This window comes from Vespa crabro, chromosome 21 (assembly GCF_910589235.1).
Source record: "Vespa crabro chromosome 21, iyVesCrab1.2, whole genome shotgun sequence".
NCBI classification, from domain to species: domain Eukaryota; kingdom Metazoa; phylum Arthropoda; class Insecta; order Hymenoptera; family Vespidae; genus Vespa; species Vespa crabro.
Window position 1 is genome coordinate 1,553,996 of NC_060975.1, and position 21,063 is coordinate 1,575,058.

At 29.7% G+C, this 21,063-nt stretch overlaps 5 protein-coding genes across 6 annotated transcripts; 3 read left to right on the top strand and 2 right to left on the bottom strand.

Moving 5' to 3' along the window:
* Positions 1 to 117: 117 nt before the first annotated feature.
* LOC124431442 (calmodulin) lies at positions 118 to 8,415 on the top strand. The gene is made up of 5 exons (XM_046979375.1): positions 118 to 263; positions 442 to 505; positions 3,881 to 4,055; positions 4,581 to 4,823; positions 5,572 to 8,415. The coding sequence occupies exons 2-5, from the start codon at positions 503 to 505 to the stop codon at positions 5,598 to 5,600; spliced, it is 450 nt and encodes a 149-aa protein (XP_046835331.1). The 5' UTR covers positions 118 to 263; positions 442 to 502; the 3' UTR covers positions 5,601 to 8,415.
* LOC124431441 (gamma-interferon-inducible lysosomal thiol reductase-like) lies at positions 5,646 to 11,248 on the bottom strand. Its single transcript, XM_046979374.1, has 6 exons — positions 11,013 to 11,248; positions 10,814 to 10,933; positions 10,609 to 10,745; positions 10,305 to 10,492; positions 9,891 to 10,211; positions 5,646 to 9,814 (listed from the first exon to the last, which is right to left on the bottom strand). Exons 3-6 carry the CDS (start codon positions 10,718 to 10,720, stop codon positions 9,728 to 9,730), a joined length of 708 nt encoding a protein of 235 aa, XP_046835330.1. The 5' UTR covers positions 10,721 to 10,745; positions 10,814 to 10,933; positions 11,013 to 11,248; the 3' UTR covers positions 5,646 to 9,727.
* Positions 11,249 to 11,413: 165 nt separating this feature from the next.
* LOC124431437 (DNA-directed RNA polymerases I and III subunit RPAC1) lies at positions 11,414 to 13,252 on the top strand. The gene is made up of 7 exons (XM_046979363.1): positions 11,414 to 11,758; positions 11,826 to 11,873; positions 11,957 to 12,147; positions 12,221 to 12,405; positions 12,495 to 12,683; positions 12,780 to 13,028; positions 13,105 to 13,252. The coding sequence occupies exons 1-7, from the start codon at positions 11,705 to 11,707 to the stop codon at positions 13,215 to 13,217; spliced, it is 1,029 nt and encodes a 342-aa protein (XP_046835319.1). The 5' UTR covers positions 11,414 to 11,704; the 3' UTR covers positions 13,218 to 13,252.
* Positions 13,253 to 13,258: 6 nt separating this feature from the next.
* LOC124431443 (guanine nucleotide-binding protein subunit gamma-1) lies at positions 13,259 to 14,334 on the bottom strand. Of its 2 annotated transcripts, none has more exons than XM_046979378.1 (2): positions 14,144 to 14,334; positions 13,259 to 13,998 (listed from the first exon to the last, which is right to left on the bottom strand). In XM_046979378.1, the coding sequence occupies exon 2, from the start codon at positions 13,991 to 13,993 to the stop codon at positions 13,781 to 13,783; it is 213 nt and encodes a 70-aa protein (XP_046835334.1). In that variant the 5' UTR covers positions 13,994 to 13,998; positions 14,144 to 14,334; the 3' UTR covers positions 13,259 to 13,780. The 2 variants fall into 2 exon arrangements, with proteins under 2 accessions (XP_046835334.1, XP_046835332.1); XM_046979376.1 differs by having other exon boundaries at positions 13,259 to 14,047; positions 14,144 to 14,323.
* Positions 14,335 to 14,836: 502 nt separating this feature from the next.
* LOC124431435 (RNA polymerase-associated protein RTF1 homolog) lies at positions 14,837 to 20,772 on the top strand. Its single transcript, XM_046979361.1, has 7 exons — positions 14,837 to 15,070; positions 15,671 to 15,929; positions 16,016 to 16,420; positions 16,515 to 16,752; positions 16,824 to 17,550; positions 17,655 to 17,925; positions 18,002 to 20,772. Exons 1-7 carry the CDS (start codon positions 14,990 to 14,992, stop codon positions 18,106 to 18,108), a joined length of 2,088 nt encoding a protein of 695 aa, XP_046835317.1. The 5' UTR covers positions 14,837 to 14,989; the 3' UTR covers positions 18,109 to 20,772.
* Positions 20,773 to 21,063: the final 291 nt, after the last annotated feature.

The window sequence follows — 21,063 nt, forward strand, 5'->3', positions numbered from 1 at the left end:
CGCGTAGCAAACGGCGCGCTCGTGAGTGGCGCGTACGCTACACCTCTCCCCGCCTACTAGACTCTCGAAGCGCGCGATTGGTCGACGATCGTAGGAGCGAGTGGTGGGGGTTGGCCGGCGTAGTGATACCCGGCCGGCCGAGACTTGCGGCAGAGCCCTCGCACACCGATAGAGAACGGTGGACTCCATTGCTGTCCTGAGTGCGTTTCTCGTCGGCCGCTGGTGTCGTATCCGCTGTGTCTCTGTCTCTATTTCTCTGTCCGGTATATCTCTTGTCTCTGCTCTCTACGCCGCGCCCGCTCGCGCACGCAGCTACACACAAATACTTTTCTCCTTTTATTCTCGCTTGCTTCAATTCCCTCTGCGCAATTATAATACGTCGTACCGTTACGAAGAGGACAATATTGTGAATAATACCGCTCGCTCTCTCCCTGTGTCTAGTGTCCCATACGGGTAAAGCTCCATAACTTTCTCGAAGGAGCCTGAGAAGAAGCGAAAAGTAATGGTAAGTCTTATTTCGTCTTATTTTTCTGTCGCGATACGTTATTAATATATACGAGAAATAAAAGCTCACTTGTATCGGTCCGGACGTCGTTTCAACGACGGTGTATCCTTGTATCGTCGTTCTCTCTGTTTCTGTCTTTTTATCTATCTGTTCATCTATCTCATCTCACTTTCCTCTCTCTCTCTCTCTCTCACACACACACACACACACACACAGAGTCTATTTATCTCTTTCTGCGTTGACGCGCCACCGAGCGTGCACGTGCCAGTAAACGAGTTTCATCGTTGAATTTCGTACACTTTTGCAAGGAGCTTCCCTAAATCGTCTTCTCTTTCGTTATGGAAAGAGAGAAACGTTTTTGTATTCATTATCGTCATACTTCCTTTTCTATAATCGAGTAACGGCAATAGAAATTGGCCGCAACGGTGGCAGCAGTAGCAGTAGCAGCAGCAGCCGGCTCGAGCCGGGATCGTACCGGGATATCGTGTCGGATATCCTCTCTCTCGCCCTGGCACATCGATCCGCTCTTTCTCCTCTCTCTCTCTCTCTCTCTCTCTCTCTTTTGCTCGCTCTGCTACCTCCTGCTAGTAGTATATGTATAACTAATTTTTATACTTGGATGGAGGCATGTCGATTAAAACCGTCACTCGCAAGGAATCATTTTAAAAAGGAATTGTGCAATCCCCCTCCGTATTTCTTTTGTCTCTTTGAACGAAGACTAAATGTGAAACGACGACGAACGAAATATATATATATATATATATATATATATGTATGTATGAATGTATGTATATTCATTTCTTCGAAAAAGGGTAGATGAAAAAGATAGAGATAGATAGAGTGTGAAAAGGGGAAGAAGAGGAAGGAAGGTAAAAGCATCGTGTCGCAGCCGGCGAAATAACGCCCTTACGTGCTCGAGAAACCGTGTTAACGTGTATAACGGTCAGATCGATGACGAGCATATCGCATACGCACGACTTGTTTTAGTTTGAAGTTGTTCCACTTTTCCAAGAGTCGCACATCAACGCCATTCGGTTAATCGTCTTGAAATCGCTATTTCCCCTTCACAAACGAAAGTAACTTGCAAAATATCATCACTAACTTTCTCAGACGATTCGGTTTCTATTGGGTTTTTTGTATGATTTCGTTGGTATTGCTGTCGTCTCTCTCTCTCTCTCTCTCTCTCTCTCTCTCTCTCTCTCTTTCGCGATGTACAATATAGTACAGTAACAAGGAACAAAAATTCTTAACGATAGTAAAATTTCCATTTACTGATAGTACCATTTCCATTCTCTTATCCAGTTAATTTTTTTCATTCTTTAAATAAGTTATAATAATAAGAGAATATATACTTTGTTTTTAGGATATTATGGATAGGTAGGGATCTACCATTGAAAATCGGCCTATAGAGATCCGAAGTTAGATACAGGACCGGTAAATGACGTATTTTAAACATGTTTAATCTTTTCTCGCTAACTTCACGATTAATCTAGACTCATTTCAATATACATATGTGTATATATATATATATATATATATATATATATATAAAGTACAACAAATGTATATGTTGTACTTTTTTTTTTATTGAACAAGCCTTTACCATTTATCATGAAGTGAGTTCATCTTTCGCAAATGAGATATATCGTGAAAATAGAAATGAAAGAGTCAATCGAAATCTTTAGATGAAATTTCATAGAAATAACTATGAAACGATAAATGAGCTTACAATGATTCTTCTTCTTTGAATCACTTATGATTATGCTACATATATATATATGTGTGTATATATATATGATAGTTTTTAATAATATACAGCTCACTTTCCTGACACACTGCGTGCCCCTCTGTGTGTAATACATGTATATATTATATACAGCTTTCGTGGCAGAGAGTATTGTAATGTGGCGTGGTATTCGACAATCAACTGTTCTACGATATACCTTGCTATTGATTTTCGCGGTCTCTTAGTACGACGCCGATTCTCTCTCTCTTTCTCTCTCTCTCTCTCTCTCTCTCTCTCTCTCATTTTCTAACTCTAAAATTTTTCTTCATTTTCTATGCTATTTTTGACTCATACGAATTTTATAATCCATTCCCTCCAATGAAAGAATATCCTTCAATCCTTTATTTCGTCTAAAAAATATAGGTTATGTTCTTTTATTTATGAATAGTTTCGCTACTTCGTTTCTTATTCTTGTCTCTCTTAGTAGTAGTATAAGTAATGGTATAATAAATGCAGAAAGCAGTTTAGAATGTGGGCTAAGGAAAAAAAAAGAACGATTCATTGTAAAGGTCTAAACTCTAACGATCGATCTCCGTTTTAATCAAAGAATGATGACGATAATGATGGTGGCGTGAGCTACAATGGATATACACACACGTGTGCGTATATATATATATATATATATATATATATATATATATATATATATAAACGAATAGATTTTTTGAATTTTTTGACGATTAATTAATTCTCCTTTAAAATAAGTCGATACTAGTAGCATATGTATGTACATATACGTATTTATATGTAATATATGTGTGCGTATGTATGTATGTTTATCGTATATCGATAAAAAAATTCAAGGAGAAAATATACTATTTTAACGGACCTTGTGCTTGTGTGACACTCCCTAAGGGAAGATAAAACAACATAGAGAATTGTGTAAGAAAATATTGTGTAAAGAAAATGTGCAAAGAAAATGTTCTTTCTTGATTATTTTAGATTAATTGAGATTAATCAAGATAAATCGAGAGTACCTATCACGTAGATCGAGCAATGTAATTAAAAGGAAAAAATAAAAATGAAAAAAAAAAAAAAGAAATAAATTGGATCTTGTATGAATCAGTTGGGAATTAAGAAAATAATACACATACGATTGATAAGATTAGAGAATTAATTCTTTTTCTGCATTTACAGTATTCCTAACTGTTGTCTTCGTCGTATCTCTTATCTTTGCGTGAATCACTCGAATGATAACTTATATCATCTAATTGTTCTTTACAAAACCTACAAATATTATATAAACTTTATTATTATTTTTTTCTTTTTCTAATTTTTCTTCTTAAAGAGGGTGGAAAAAAGAAAATCGATGAACTATTTTCATTGTCGTTCAAAGTTACGAACATCTAATTGAGGCAGAGAAATATTTTGTAGGTTAGAAATTATATGTATACATTTTTCGTTTTTTTATTTTTTTTTTTATTTTTTTTTTTTATTTTTATTGTTATCTTTTTTTTTATTTTTTTTTTATTTTATAAAAAAATATATATATTAAAGAATTAGATGTAATGTCTTCAATGTTCGTCTAAGAGAAAGAAAAACAATTTATTTTATTGCAAAATAAAAATCATTCATATTTTTGTCGATAGGCCGACCAACTGACGGAGGAACAAATCGCAGAATTCAAGGAGGCATTTTCGCTATTTGACAAAGATGGCGATGGTACTATAACTACTAAAGAATTGGGTACCGTTATGCGATCTCTTGGTCAAAATCCCACGGAAGCTGAACTTCAAGATATGATTAACGAAGTGGATGCAGATGGTATATAAAACAATATACATTACATCTCTTCTTCGATAAAAAGATAAATACGTTAACACATATTCTCGATTAAAACTTGCCTTGAAAAAAAAAAAAACACACACACACACACACAATCTACGAAAAAATAACATTTTTCAATTTTCTTTATAGATAATACCCGATGATTTTTATTTTCTTTTTCTGGAACGCTATGTGTTCACGATAGTTTTATCGATTCATGCGACTTAGGTATACATCTTTTTAGTTCATAATTATATAGGTATATATATATAATATATATATATATATACACACACACATCATACATATAAGTTTAGACGTGTTTTATTTAAACGTGGTGTACCGCTAAAAACACGTTATATTTTTATAATGCATACATCATTTTCCTTCATCCTTTCTCTCTCTCTCTCTCTCTCTCTCTCTCTCTCTCTCTTCTATCCATATTATCGTATTTTTTTGCCATTTTTTAGTTTACCCTCGGAGCTCTTATTTCCCTCGTATACATCATGCGACGGATTTCAGGTAATGGCACCATCGACTTCCCGGAATTTTTGACCATGATGGCACGCAAAATGAAAGATACTGACAGTGAAGAGGAGATAAGGGAGGCGTTCAGAGTGTTTGATAAAGATGGTAACGGTTTCATATCCGCGGCAGAACTTAGACACGTCATGACAAATCTTGGAGAAAAGCTTACCGACGAAGAGGTCGACGAAATGATTCGAGAAGCTGACATTGATGGAGACGGCCAAGTTAATTACGAAGGTTTGTATCTATCTAATCTATCTATCTATCTATCTATCTACGTATTATTATTATTAATATTATTATTATTATTATTCTATTATGCTAAAATTCTCTCTTTCTTTTTCTCGCAAGTAGAAATACCTAGTGTCATTTGCAGATGAGTTTTTGTTTGAATCCAGAGATAGAAGAGATTCTGATCCACAGAGTGTATTAAAAGTTCCTAGGTCTTCTAGGATTGTAAAACTAAGCAGCTAGACTGGGATTTACAATCTGAAGGGAAAGAAATTAATTAATTTTGAAAATCACTTCGGAACTTTTGGTCCACTCTGTGTATTAATTTATTACATCCTTCTTCCTGTATATGTACACCATATCAAGGTAGTTGTTTTTAATGTCGAATATACGATGGTTGTAAATTTCGTATTAATTCTTTTAGAAAAGTTTCCAAGTGTAAGGATTGTAAAACTACAAGCTAAGCTTGTTTACAATCTGAAGAAGAAAAAACAAATATAAATATATATATATATATTAACTTCAAAAGTTTCAAGAGAAAAAAGACCAATTGGTTTTTAAAATCACTTAGGAATTTTTGGCCCATTTTATGTATCAGTTTATTTATTACATTCTCTCCCCTGTGTATGTGTGTGTACCACATTATCACTTTACCAGTTGTCTTTTGAATATACAATAACTGTAAATTTGGAATTAATTCTTCTAATAATGATGAAATGTATATTTTTTGTGATATTGTTATTTCTTTATCCAGAATTCGTCACAATGATGACATCAAAGTGAATGCAACCAGTATAATGGAAGAACTTGCGACTTGAAGTGGTGTTGACGTACTAAATAAAAAAAAAAAATAAAAAAAAAATAAAAAAAAAAATAAAAAAAAAATCAAGATGCAGAGTATAAAATATATGTAAAACACAAAATGCGAACCAACCAGAAAGTGAAAAACAAAACCTTGTATCCGGATGTGAAGTCTACATATATATATATATATATAAAAAATCCGCGCGGAAGGTCAACGCCCGATACGCGTTAATCATCTCGTTGTCGATAAGTAAAAAATACAGGGCAAATCAACTGTTTAATTAAAGAGCTATACCGCTAAAATCATTATCTCTGTCGAGCATATATACTTACAAAATACATAACACACACACACACACACACAAATACACTCGCACTCACACATAAACACACATGAACAGGTAAAAACAATTAGAAAAAATACATACGCATATTACATATAACACACATGTACACAAATACACCCGCACAGTCGTTTTATTTCTGTTCAACAATAACACAAGAAAAAAAAATCGAGAAAGAAAGAAAAAAATATTAAAAAGTGATATACATTTAAACGTAAGATGCATAGTTGTGCGCTTATGTTCTCTAATTATAAAAGAAAGAAACTTATGAAGAGAGAAAGAGAAGTGCATTTCCTTTTCATCTCTATCCGTTTTTCCACACTCGTTCTATCTATCTCTTCCTCTTTAAACTCTTTAAATTATAAATCTTATTATTATATCTGTGTCACACATATATTTTCCTTCTCCTATAAGCCTTTTACCTTTTACTACTACTCATCTTCATTTTCATTGTCACATCAATAAAAAAAAAGAAAAAAAAAAAAAATTAAAAAAAAATTAAAAAAAAAATTAAAAAAAAAATTAAAAAAAATGCACGTTGGAATAGTGAAAAATTTTGGTAAAATGAAGGAGAGAAATGCGCCCAAAGGAAAAAATGAACCAGAAGAAAAAGAGATAGAAAGAGGAAGAAAAGAAGGATAGAAAAAGGAAGAAACGCTATGTAGCGTTATATTATTGCATCGCAGTTTTACTTACCGCGTGTACATCTGTCGATTTTATTTTAATTAACGAAGTTTGTAGTGACTGAGAGAGTTATGGGATAAATATCCTGCAAGTGTGGTAAATTCCACTACGAAAATATGTATGAATAGCATAACTATATCTTTTAATAAGGAGACTTCGGTCTGGACCTCATTTTCTAGGGAGAGAGAAAAAGAGTATAATATAGAGAAAAAGACAGCGAAGAAATCTGAGTTGTATGTGTCGATTATCTTAAAAAAAAAAGAAAAAAAAAAAAAGAAAAAAAAAGTAATAAGAAAGAAAAAAGAGGATATCCGCCGATAAGTAGTGGCACATCGTGTACTACTAAGTAACACCTTTAGCTTGCGCGTCACTATAGATTATATGATAATTTATATAAGAAAAATGAAAATATATACATAGCAGTGGAAGATGGCAAGCAGCACTTCTTATAGATCTCAAATAATGATACATTTTTTGGCACCTTGTCTCCTTCGAAATTGATTAATTGTCTACGTCATGCGAGGAATCGTGTTAATAAGGAAAACAATATAATAATAATAATAATATAATAATAATAATAATAATAATAATAATAATAATAAAGAAATTATAACAAAAAAAAAGAAAAAAAAATGAAGAAGTAAAGAGAGAACATTACTTGTATCGCGGATTAGTTAGAAAGCTCCAGATCGAGATCTCTGCGTTCCTATGGATAAGCTTCTTTTTTCCCTGTGCTTTTTCACGTTGCGTCTCGTTTCGCATTCGTAACGCGTTTACAAGTCGCACGTGCATATACACATACGACATATACGACACATACACATTACAAACACGTAGAGAGAGAGAGAGAGAGAGAGAGAAATTGTGAGAGATTGAGAGAGTCAGAGAGAGAGAGAGAGAGAGAGAGAGAGAGAGTTACCATACATATACATACATACACAGACACATGCACACTTATATAGAAAAGAAAAAACATAGAAAATTAAATTACAGTAAAACAAAACAATAACAACAACAACAACAACACATTATACAACATTTAATAACAAAGTGTGTTTTATCTCCGGTTCCGTATAATCTCCTGTTTTTATCTTGCCTTCCATCGAGGAAATCTCATAATAACACTCGTGCGCAAAAACCATCTCACGTCGACACCACTTTTGTTGGATAAAAAAGGAAAAAAAAAGTTTAAATGGATAAACAGGGGATGATGATGATGATGGGGTGTTAAAAGGAAGTCAAGCTACACAAGTGATCGGTGCATTGCTTTTCTTCGCCCATGGGTGCGTCGTGTCGGTCTCGTTAAGCGGAGAAAGAAAAGAAAGAAAGAAAGAAAGAAAGAAAAAAAACGAAAGAAAAGAAAAAAGAGAGAGAGAGAGAGAGATCACAACCAGAACGGAGAAAACTGGTGTAAATTTGTGCGATCCGTACGCGATAATGTTACTTAAAAACTTGAGAGCAAAGAACAACACACGGTAACACGACGCGTAATAAAACACATCTAAATGCGTGTATGTGCATCCGGGGTTGTTCAGACATAATATATATGTAATATATATTATATATACATAAAATTAATTTGCGACAAAATGAAGAGAAAAAAAGAAACAATTCCTCCACAGTCCTTTATTATTATTATTTAATATTGAAGTGAAAAACAGAATAAGAAAAAAAAGGGTGAACTACTACTTGTATTTCTGGTGACCTAGATTGCATTGATTATAAAAAGACAAAATAAATGTATCCTCATTTTTAGGTCACAAATATTTATTACTTGTCCTTTTTTAATTACCAATAGACCTCTCATTTCAGCTCTCTTCTCATCTTTTTTAGCATTTCATGAATGGCACTCAGATTCCTTTGCTAAAAAATAACGCGTTTCGTTATTCGTGACAAAACGTATTTTACATACATATCTGCGTGTAATTAAATAAAATCTCTCGCTTGTAAAATCTTCCTCCTCGTGAATTAGATATTATAGATCGCAGCGCAGGACATTGATGATGAATATGCATTTACGCAATTGGTAATTGCTTCATACGTGTGATGTCATTTGTGAACATAAACTTGTCTCTCGGTAAAATTAGTCTAAGCGATATATGTCGATATATTTTCACTTTATAAAATTCATTTTTCAATTTCATCCTAAAAAGAAAAAAAAAATATATATATATATATAGAAATCGTGCGTTGCTTGATACGATTCGTATTTTTAAGTTCCTCTCTTTGATCATGCTTTCATTTTCTGATTTATCATTTAACCAAGGAAATGTTTTCATTAATTGCGACAACCTTTGCAATTTACGTTTTCACTTTCATTCGAAGAAAATGCTTCAGTTGTTATAGGATTATCATTTGTATGTTATTAATGCTGTTTTAACGATTTAATCGTTCCATTAAGAATCAGTGATTGTTTTTACTTTTTAAGAGATTTCTCTGAAATAAACGTTTTATTTTTTTTTTTTTCTGTTACCAAATATATAGACATTTGATTAATTTATTATTGAAAATTTTTTGTTATTCGATTATTATGTTATTCCTGATCTTAGATCTGAGGATATTAATTTAATTGTAAGATTAGAATTGCTTGCCTTTTACATTGATTAGTGATTATTATATAAACAATATGGCAGAAGTACTTACCTATTTTCAATGCATCATGTCAAAAATGGTTGCAATCAGCGTTTAATCTTTCAGATAGTAAAAATTAATCATGGATGTTTCTTAACACTTCTTATCGTACATAAGGAAGCAGCACAGTTTGTATAAAATGTTAATGTTGAGTTAATAAATTGTTCCAATGTATAAAAATGTGCATATGTCTGTATTCCTGCTTTATGTAAGTTGAAATCTCACAATCATATGAAAGAACATTATAAGAAAAACAGAGATGTGGTAAAAAAAATTCAATATAAAAATTAATTTATCTATGTTCTAAACACGTTTTGTAAAAAGTAAAGAAAAACATATGGATAAGTGTTTTCAAAAATATATTTCATAAAGGTATTTTCAATTCATTAGATTCAAATGAAGAAGCTCATTGATTAAAAACATCATTTAACATATAATATACTTTGATCATAGACAACCTTCAGGTTTGATTTTAAACAGTGAACATACTTCTTGTAATAAGTTTTTCAAGATTTTAGCCTGGTCCTTAACGCTCTAAAATAATTATGTTATGTTTAAATAGATAGGAAACAAATATTAATATATAGTTATAGGATTATTATATACTTACATCATTAAGAGAGATTGTAGGTATAAAAGAAATTCGTGGCTTAAGAGCACTTGTCAATTCTCCGTATTTAGCCAAAAGTTCTTTTCCTTTTGCTCCGGAATAACATTTGGAAATAACATTAGAATCCACATTCATTTTCTGTGCACAAATTTCCATGATATTTTCTGGATCTATATTATTTTTAATCATGCAAGATAAGTAATTCAATAGAAGTGATTGATCTTTTATAAGATCAATGGCGCATGCATGTATTATATTTCCTTGGCATTCAATTGGTCCATGTTGACATTTAAATTCATAAGTATGATCCTTTTGTGTTGTCTAGAATATAAAAATTTTTTTATTATTAGCTATCATTACTATTATGAAATGTTTTATTTTATATAACTATAATATTTAAATATATTGCTTTACCGTAGCTTTTCCATATGGTATCAATGTGACCTGTACATTTTCCTTTAGTTTCACATAAGTTGGCAATAAATGATATACAAAAAAACTTCGTGAATCAGGACACAGCGTCTCATAATATACAGTTATATGAACTATTTCTTTTGCATTAACTTCCTTCTCTATTATCCTTACTTCGCTTCCCGAAAATTCTATTTAAATAGATAAAAAATAGTTAAGAGAAACTTAACTTCATATTGCATGTAATTATCGAGCTTTTTGTCAAATAACTATAAACATATATGTATAAAATAAAATTTTTTCTTACCTTCTGTAACATGATCTTGTGCAAACGATAACCATATTTTTGAAGATTGCCATAGAAATATAATTAGAATAACAATCAGCAATAGTTTCCATCGAAAACTACCTAACCCCATTATCTAAATTTATTCTCTATAAATACTAAAATATAAAATTAAGAATTAAAAGATATTTTATGCATATATATAATTATATAAATATTAACTTACCAATGTGTAAGCGTATCCATAAAGATTGCAAACATATAGACATTATTTTTATACCTATTTTAAAGGTCCATATGTTGATATGATGTTTTAAGATGACACCACGCACAAATTAATTTTTGACTGTAAAAATTAATAACATTAAATCTTTTACCTATTAAATAATAAATAATAATAATACTCTGATAAAATTAAAACATACTTGCTTAACTTTATTATGTTTCTATGCTTTTGATAAAACAAAAAAAAAACACTTTTATCTTTTCGATAAATACATTATTTCACCTTCTTATGTTTCAAGAAAATGTATGAACGTTAATTGACACGTATTCCGGTATAACCAAGAAAGAAAAAGATTCGTCATTTATCTTTTGACAATCATTCAAACGGTATAACCTCATACAATAATTGATAAAGTTAATATAAATTGTTTCATTGTAAAGATAACTTTACGATAATTTTTATTTCTTCTATAATAATTGTTAATTCGTGTAACAACACCGTAGTTGTATTTTTCTTTCGCTGGGTGGCGGTACAAAAATTTACCGATGCATGCCATTTTAAGAAACGCGCCAATCGTTCACTTTATTTAGATATAATAAGTCGTACATATGTTTAGTTCGATATTTCGAGTTTCGATAATTTTACTATACGATAATATATCGTACATGATAATGTATGTACATGCGTGTTCACGGATTTACACATTTAGTCAAATGTCTGCTTGATTGGATATACGTGGTTTTACATAACCTATAAAAGATATAAACAGAGTCAACTTCTTAATAATTTTATTAATTGTATTAATTGTGTAAAATAAAAGAACAGGAATAACAGAGTTTAGAGAATTAAGGTATTCATAGGAATAATTATTTTAATATTATACAATAAAATATGGAGAAGGATCGAAAACCACGTGTATTATTAGAAGAATATGGGATACCAAACGTAAGTTAATAGAAATATGAATTATTATTATTGAACTGTTATTATATATTATATTACTTTTTTACAGATGGCAGAATATTCTTACGAACCATGGAGCTTACAAAAATTTAAAGAAGTAATATAAATACATTATATATAACAGTATCTCTCGGTTGAAATTTCAATGTATAATAATTAATTCATTATCTTTTTTTATAGACATTTATAATAGAAATCGTAAAGGAGTCCAAAGATGAAAGAGAATTAGAATTTGATCTGATTGGTTGTCATTCCTCGCTTGCAAATGCTTTACGCAGAATACTCTTAAGCGAAGTACCAACTATGGCTATTGAAAAAGTTTTTATATTAAATAATACCAGTTTAATTCAAGATGAGGTATTGGCACACAGGTAATATATGGATATATATTAAATTCAAAGTTAAAATTGTGCGTATTAATACAAATTTATTAAATATATATAGGCTTGGACTTATACCTTTAAAAGCTGATCCTAGATTATTTGAATATCCATCTACTAATGAGAAAGATGAAAATGAGGTTAGTGATCAGGATACATTAAGGTATGAGATGAAAGTGACATGTTCTTGGAATCCACAGCCACCAAAAGACTCTAGACGGCCAAATGATATATATAGAAATAATAATGGTATTTACTATTTATTAATATATAGAATTTTTAAGAATATTTCATAGTATACAGTTAGAGAAGAGATGTTTTATATTTTTGTTTCTTAGTTTATAGTAAAGATATTAAATGGATACCAATCGGACGTCAAGCAGAATTATATCCTAGAGGTACAGAACAATTGGGTGTTTTAGAAGGAGATATTTTAGTTTGTAAAATGAGGCCAGGGCAAGAAATTCATGCATTTATGCATGCAGTAAAAGGTATTGGAAGAGATCATGCAAAGTTCTCCCCAGTAGGTATGTACCCTCTTCTTGAAAATTTCTTATATAATTTTGATATATTCAAATCATAAAAGTTTATGTAGAAAGTTAAAATATTTTTATTCCATATAGCTACCGCTTCATACAGGTTATTACCAGATATTCAAATAACAAAAACTGTAAGAGGAGAAATGGCTCAACGTTTGAAAAGTTGCTTCAGTCCTGGTGTTATAGAAATTGTAGAACGCCAGAAAGGCGATCCAAATTCACGAGAAGCTGTGGTAAAAAATGCTCGCTATGATAGCTGCTCTCGCAATGTTTTCCGTCATGATGATTTAAAGGATTGTGTGCAACTAAGTCGAATAACAAATCATTTTATTTGTGAGTTCATTAATTTATCTTAAATTAGTAAAAAATTTGTTTTGCATTTATGTATATATTATTTTGTTATTTACAGTTACTATAGAATCTGTTGGTGCATTACCATCTAGTATATTATTTACAGAAGCAGTCAAAACATTAAAATCAAAATGTAAAACATTTATAGAAGAACTTGAAAACCCATCATAATAAATTTCATATCTTATATTCTAAGTACAAGAAAAGAAATGTTTTCTTATAAATGATTTATTGTCATTAGAACCTCATACATTATAGGTTTTCTTCAAAGTTATTTGTACTTATTGTTACAAGCATGGAACATTTTTCAATATTATATAAAATCGTTGTATTTTGAAAGACGGCAGTAACATTGATATAATTCCATATTTTCTTCAAAGTTATTTACATGAAAATGTTGATATGTAAAATATTATATTAAAATTTAGATAGTTTTATACTTATGTATAACATTTTCTCTTCTTTTTTTTAAATTTGTATGTAAACATGAGGCAAAAAGAAATATTGTAAAGTTATCATTTTATGCAACACTTTTCTAATTTAATATATTATAGCTATGCGTATGAATTCCTGATTATTTATAATAATATGTGATATAATTTGAAAGCCATATTAATCACTATTATAAACAATTAGTTATATTAAAAATAGGATATCTTTAATATTTTCATGAATAATTTAAATGAAATTAGAGCTCAAACAAAATTGAAAACTTCAATTATAAACATGGAATATTACAGAATGGAGCATGAGCTTTTTTCACGAAAGGGATTAGACTTCTGCGATGAGAAACCAACCAAGAGACAATCCTCTTGCTCGTGTTCAGTAATGTACTTCATAATATCTTCAATGGCTTTGCTCACCATTATGCGCTTGATTGCAGCTTCACGGCGCAATTGCTCCGTGATCATACGTTGTTGTTGTAGATTTGTAATCACCATGTCCATAACAGCTATATCCAAATAAGTTAAATGGTTGTAACTTTGATTAATATTGAAATACTGTAAAAAATAAGGAATAGGATTTAAACAATGCTGTCGAATAAGTAAACTTTCCATTGCAATTTTTAAAAAGATCAATTTCAATAGGAAACTTACACTCAGTCCTTTCAACGATATAAGAAAACTCTGAAAAAATTTAAATTTATATATTTTCCGTTACTCCTTATTAATCGTGTCTCTTTAAAACTCTAAAACGATCTAAAAAGGAAACAGAAACTTAAGAAGAGGAAACCAAACCCTACATACTACAAAGATATGACGTATATGATTATTTATTCTCCTCGTGTATATAACCTACCACGAAGGAGATATGACAGGCTCTCCTCTCATTGGTTATAATTTTAGGCCAATCAGATTTAACCTTATAACTTTCTCAAATCACTGCTTGAAAAACAAAAAAATATTAATAATATATTTCTAATAATCTATTAATTAATCAATCTGTTTAAAGGTAATCAAATTATTATTAAAATATTTTTTAAATAATAAAAGTAATATTTAAACTCTCAATAACGTTAAAGTATTTCTTTTCGATATATAAAGTTAAAGAAAAGAAGAAAAGAAAAAGAAAGAAAAGAAAAAGAAAGAAAAAAGAATAATAAAAGAAATGAAACATTTGATTAATGCAATATTATATAATATTATTTGAAAAAAAAAATATATATATATATATATATATATCAATAATATTATAATATATTATTTAAATTTTTCCAATGTATAAAAATAATTCTGCCATTGTTGCGTATAGTAATATGTGACTTGTGTGTTTCTACTACCTGCAAGACCTGTAGTACCGATAAACACAGCCTCGTCGTTTGGCATCGACGTTCCCGCGCTGGTCTCTTCCTAGCTTATTTATTCTCCTTGCATGAAGTTAGATTGTTCTTTGTCGGGAGGGCGTGAGTTTTCCACGATATTCGCGCGAATATTAACGTGACGATGCCGAAAAGAAAGAATCAAGCATTAATAGATTCTGAAAGTAGTGGCAGCGCATCGGAAAGTGGCTCGGATTTGGATAATGTAAATAATATAACCTTATATACAAATCACACATACTATCTTGTCGATATTGTGTCATTCTCTTATAAAAGGAAACGTTTTTATTTTTATCATTATGAAAATGAAAATTTAATAACTATTAATAATTTAACCCGTAGCCAAATTGTTAATGCATTATTAATCTTTTTGACCAAGGAACAATGCGATACATCGAATGGTTTCGTATAACCTACTTCACGATATGCTATTATCACTTTTCTTTTTCTTTAAAGTCTCCTACCAATTTTGAAATAAACTAATGCTTCTTATTCCAATATCGATTTAAGGCAAGCAATCATTTTATATTTTATTGTTTTATAGATTATGTGATTTTAGATCTTCATATATGTTAGATTTATTTCTTCATATATGTTTTTTTCCTTACATGTGTATATATACATATATATATATATATATATATATATATATATATATGCATTTATTATTGGCAACACTTATTATTAACAATATACAGCATGACTACTGTGTATTTTCATCTATTCTTAAAACGAATATGCGAGATAATATTTAAACGAAGAGTATATAGAATTGTCCGTTTGATAAATATCTTTATAAATGTAGGATCTACTGTCACTTGCCAAGAAGAAGAAAGGTAAATCTCAAGATGACTCTCAATCCAATGAAGACAACAATGTCGCTAAGAAAGACGTCAGGCATGATTCTGATACATCAGATTCTGACGATGATTGGGGAGCAAAAACTGGAAAGAGTAAAAAGAAAAAAGCACCGACTAAAAGAAGTAAACGAAAGATGACAAAATCTAGTAGCGAAGATAGTGGAAGTGAAAAGGAATCTACAAAAGTTTCAGAACCAGAGGAAGGTATGTTAAATTATTTAAATTAATCGTCTATTTTCAAGTAAACAAGTTTCGTTTATATTTTAATAAAAAGCGTTTCATTATGACAGGTGAAGTCTCAGATTCTGATGCAAGCGTTTCGGATTCTAGTCAAGAGGAATTTAATGATGGTTATGACGACAAATTAATGGGAGATGCGGAAGATCAAGCGAGACTAGCACAAATGACTGAAAAAGAAAGAGAACAAGAAATTTTTAAACGGATAGAACAAAGAGAAATTATGAAAACTAGATTTGAAATAGAGAAAAAATTGAGAATGGCAAAGAAACAAGAACTCAAGAAGCAAAAGGAATCAAAGAAGAAGGAAAAGGGTGTGGAAGATAAAAAGATAGATAGAGCACCGGATCCTAAGGAGAGAAGTAAAGATCGTAAGAAGACAATAGAGGAGAAACAAGATAAAAAGTTTCATGCAATGTCTTTGCTGAAGGCAAGACGTGAAGAAAAGAAAGAAAGAGGTAAATTGTATTATTTAATAAAATATATTATAATATAATTAAGTTTAATTGTATATTGTGTGAATTGGAAAAAGCTTGTACATTTATTTTTTAGAGGAAAAAGAAAAGCAACGAATAGAGCAGCAACAACAACAATCAAAAGATATAGAAGAGGAGGAATTAGAAGATGATCATAAAGGAGGTGCGAATAAGACAAAGTTGAAAGCTTCAGATATTTATTCCGACGACAGTGGTTCTTCGGACAGTGGAGAAGAGGAAACAAGTAAGCCAGCATCACATCAAAGGTCATCTTCCAGCGAAAGTAGGGATTCTGATTCTGATAATGACAAAAAGTTAGTATTCTTATATTTACAAAAACATTTCAAAGGAAATTATTTTAATTAAACTTCTTTCTAAACATTAGATCTGTGACCAGTAACAAAGCTAAACCGAAAAAACCATTATACGTCAGTACTAAAGAAGATTTGAACAAAATCAGATTATCTCGCCATAAAATGGAAAGATTTGTTCATCTTCCATTTTTCGATCGGGTTGTACAAGGTTGCTTTGTTAGAATTGGCATTGGAAATAATAATGGCAAGGCGGTTTATAGAGTAGCAGAGATCAGCGGAGTTTGTGAGACTGGTAAAATTTATCAATTAGGTGGTACAAGAACAAACAAAGGATTGAAATTAAGACATGGTGCTCAGGAACGTGTATTTAGATTAGAATTCGTATCGAATCAAGAATTCACAGAATCTGAATTCTTTAAATGGAAAGAGACATGTGCTTTGCAAGGGATATCAATGCCTACATTCGATGAAGTAGAACAAAAATTGAAGGACATTAAGGAGGCCTTAGTATACGAATTCAAAGAGGAGGATATTGAAAAAATAGTAAGAGAAAAAGAAAGATTTAAACAAACCCCGTATAATTATGCGATGAAAAAAGCACAATTAATGCGCGAAAGAGATGCAGCCAATTGTAGAGGAGACGATGAAACTGCAAGTCGTCTTAATCAAGAATTGAGTGAACTAGAAGAACGTGCTTCTGAACTTGATAAAATGCGAACAGCAACAATATCAAGTATCTCGTACATAAATGACCGTAATAGGAAAAAGAATGTTGAAGAAGCAGAAAAAGCTATTATGGTAATATCACAGTAACATTCTTAACATAACTAAGACATATTTTTTTTTTTTTTTTTTTTTAAGAAATTCAACTTTTACATTATGTAATATTTTGAATTTATTAGGAAGAAATAAAAGCTAATAAGGGGAAGAAAGTAGACGATCCATTCACTAGACGTAGTACGAAACCAAGGATGGTTTATAAACCTGACGATGAGGATACACCTTCTGCGACTGGAGCAAATGAAAAGTCAGGTTCTCAACAAATTGGTGACTCTATTTCAATTGGAAATGAAAAAGAAAATGGTCAAGAAGTAAAGAAAAAACAAAGCACTGAAGATTTGTTCAATGCTCATGATTTTGATATCACAATAGATTTAGAAGTACCAATCCCAAGTAAGTCAATGATAATATTTTAATTGTCTTCCATTAATTCGTAGAAATTATATATAAAATTTTTTTTTATTTTCAGATAATCCCGTTAGCGTTTTACCCAAACCTGTCAGTAATATTAAGGATACAGGACCTCGCCGATCCTTAAATTTAGAAGATTATAAGAAGAAACGTGGACTTATCTAACAGTTTATTTACCTTAGACTGAATAATGCTGAAATTAATTTATCAACGTTATGTTATAATAACCGATATAAATATCTTAGCTATTTTTGTCACTATTGAAAGAAGGACAAAATTATAGTATTGCTAGCTGCTCATCATAATGATTATTATCTTTTTAAATGATTATTATAGAGAGAGATCATATTGCTATTATTGAGAGAAAGATTTCTTAGTAAACATGAAGAGAGGTTGTCGGTATTATTATAAGAATACTTTTTTTGAATAATAAGCTTATAAGTACTTAAAAAAAAAAAAAGAAAAAAAAAAAGAAAAAAAAGGAAAAAAAAAATAGAAAAAAAGAAAAGAAAAAAAATGGTACATAGCATTACCATTTGGATGTTGAAAGAAATTCTTAGTTCCACTTTTTCTTTTTTAAATTTCATCATAAATTTAGAAAAGTTTTAGCTCATACACACACACACACACACACACACATATTCATTTCTATAACTAGACGATAAATTAAAATGAAATAAATTAAATTAAAAGGAAAAAAGTGGCAAGATATTTTATAATAAAGATATATAGGATTGCGTGTCCTAATATTTTTCTTGTAAGTACTCATGCGTATACTTCTACTACTAATTAATTATGTATTTCATATTCATATATAATTTCCCTCTCTTTCTTTCTCTCTCTCTCTCTCTCTCTCTTTCTCTCTCTCTCTCTCTCTCTCTCTCTCTCAATCATGAAATTTTTATATTATTCATAATAGAATTTGTAATTATTCCACTACGAGATACTACATATGAAACTTTAGTATAAATAGCTATTAAATTTAATAGTTCTACCATGCTATCAATTGTATAATCTTCCAATGAAGATTTTGTATAATTCTAGTAGTTATCTTTATTGTTTTCTTTTTTTTTCTTTTTTGTGGTATTGATATTATATCGATGTTATTAACGTTAATAATTGATGAAAAGATTAAAAAATGACATATTTTTAAAAAAAATTTTGTAAATAAGTTTTTAACATAAATTTTTATTCGAAATATTATGCCATCTTGACAATTTTATCAATAGCAATGGTAACAATTTAAGTTTTTCTTTCCTTTTTCTTTCTTCTTTCTTTCTTTTTTTTTTTTTTTCTTTTTTTTTGAAAGTGTTATGAAATGCTTAAGATAATCACGATTGGTGAAATACAGTAATAATCGAAAATTTATGCTATTAGGAATTACTTATAAAAAAAAAAAATTGTATTATTGAAGAAAATTATTTTTATCTACATTATCTACATACAAAAATATAATGATTAATATCTTTTTAATATGTAACTATATTCAAAGGAACATGGTATCTTTAATAAAGAAAAATTCTCATATCTTCAATTAAAGTTTTGTACCTCGTCGAAATATGACTATACCAGTACTCAATGCTATTAATGAACTTTGTAAATATCTTGGAAATGACAGAAGTTTTATAATTATTTAAATGTTTCCAAACTATATTTCATGAATTAAAATGAAATAGTTTCTCTATGTGATCATTAAAATACATGACACATTGCAAATGCGTATCAATTTAAGGATTATGATATTGTATTATTACAAATATCAAATGTAATTGATTTATTGTAAAAAAAAAAAAAAAAGAAAAAAAAACTAAAATAAAAATTCACTTTTGTATATGTATAGACATACGCAACTATATATGTGCATATATAATCAATGGCTGTGTAATTAATTCTTTAACTGTTAGTAGCATGTGTATGTGATTGAACTCTATTTTTTTTCCTTTGTTAATTTTATGATAACAAATAGTATTCGAAACAAAGTTAATAAAGATCAAAATTGATATACAGAAAAGTAAACATTCTCAAAGAACGTTTCGAATAACTATGTTAAGTTTTGAACACAACATGGTATTAAAAAATAAAAAAATAATAATAATTATATTCATACAGTTAAAGGATTAACATTATATAGACAAATTATTAGGAACATTAGTTATTGCTTTTGAAGGAGTGATTTCTTATTTGTATAATTTTTGTAGGGAGCAAAAAAATTCATATACATATATATACGAATGAATATTTGACGATTATCAAATATAATTTTGTAAATATATATACATATATATACATATATATATATATATATATATATGTATATATATATATAGATACATAAATATTTGTAGAGAGAAAAAGATCGCAGAAAAGCGATTAGAGGATCTTGAATACTTCTTTAAAATATACTCCAAAATATGATGCTATATACACAATACTGTAAAATAAATCTAAGTTATAGATCCGTTAGAAAGATATGATCTAATTGTTCATAAAATTTTACATTTAAGTAATAACTTTAAGTATTAAAATTTAAAGGATTTGCAATTTGCCATTGCAATTAACTCTTATACAATTTAAAGAAATCTTTGTAGACTCTTTGATTATCTATATGTTAATTATTTTATTTAGATATGTGATATATTTGTTACAAGGCATGTTATTCAAATTTATGTAACTGTTTTAACATAATTAATAATCGATGATTTTTCATTTGGATTGTAAAATACTGTTCGACTTTATAATCATATTATTAAGTATCATTATCGATAATCTCTATAAAATTGGCGTCAGTATTATATTAATATAATCCAAAAGAAAAACACCATATAAATATTACTTGTTCATCCTTTATTTGCCGAAATAATAATAGTACTAATAAAAAAAATAAAAATTGCCATTATAATACATATAATAATAAATTTTGTTACAGAGGCTTCTTTAGGAGAAACGAAAAATTCATATTTCGCGGTATCGACTTTCCCGCGTAAATGCGCGCGCAAAGATGGCGGTAACCTGCGCAGTCGAGAAGATGCGATAGAGTCGTGCGTACGGGTCGTTTGCACGGCGCTGCCCATATAAGGTAATTTCCCCACGTCCCATGCAACGATTGGCTAGTACGAGTGG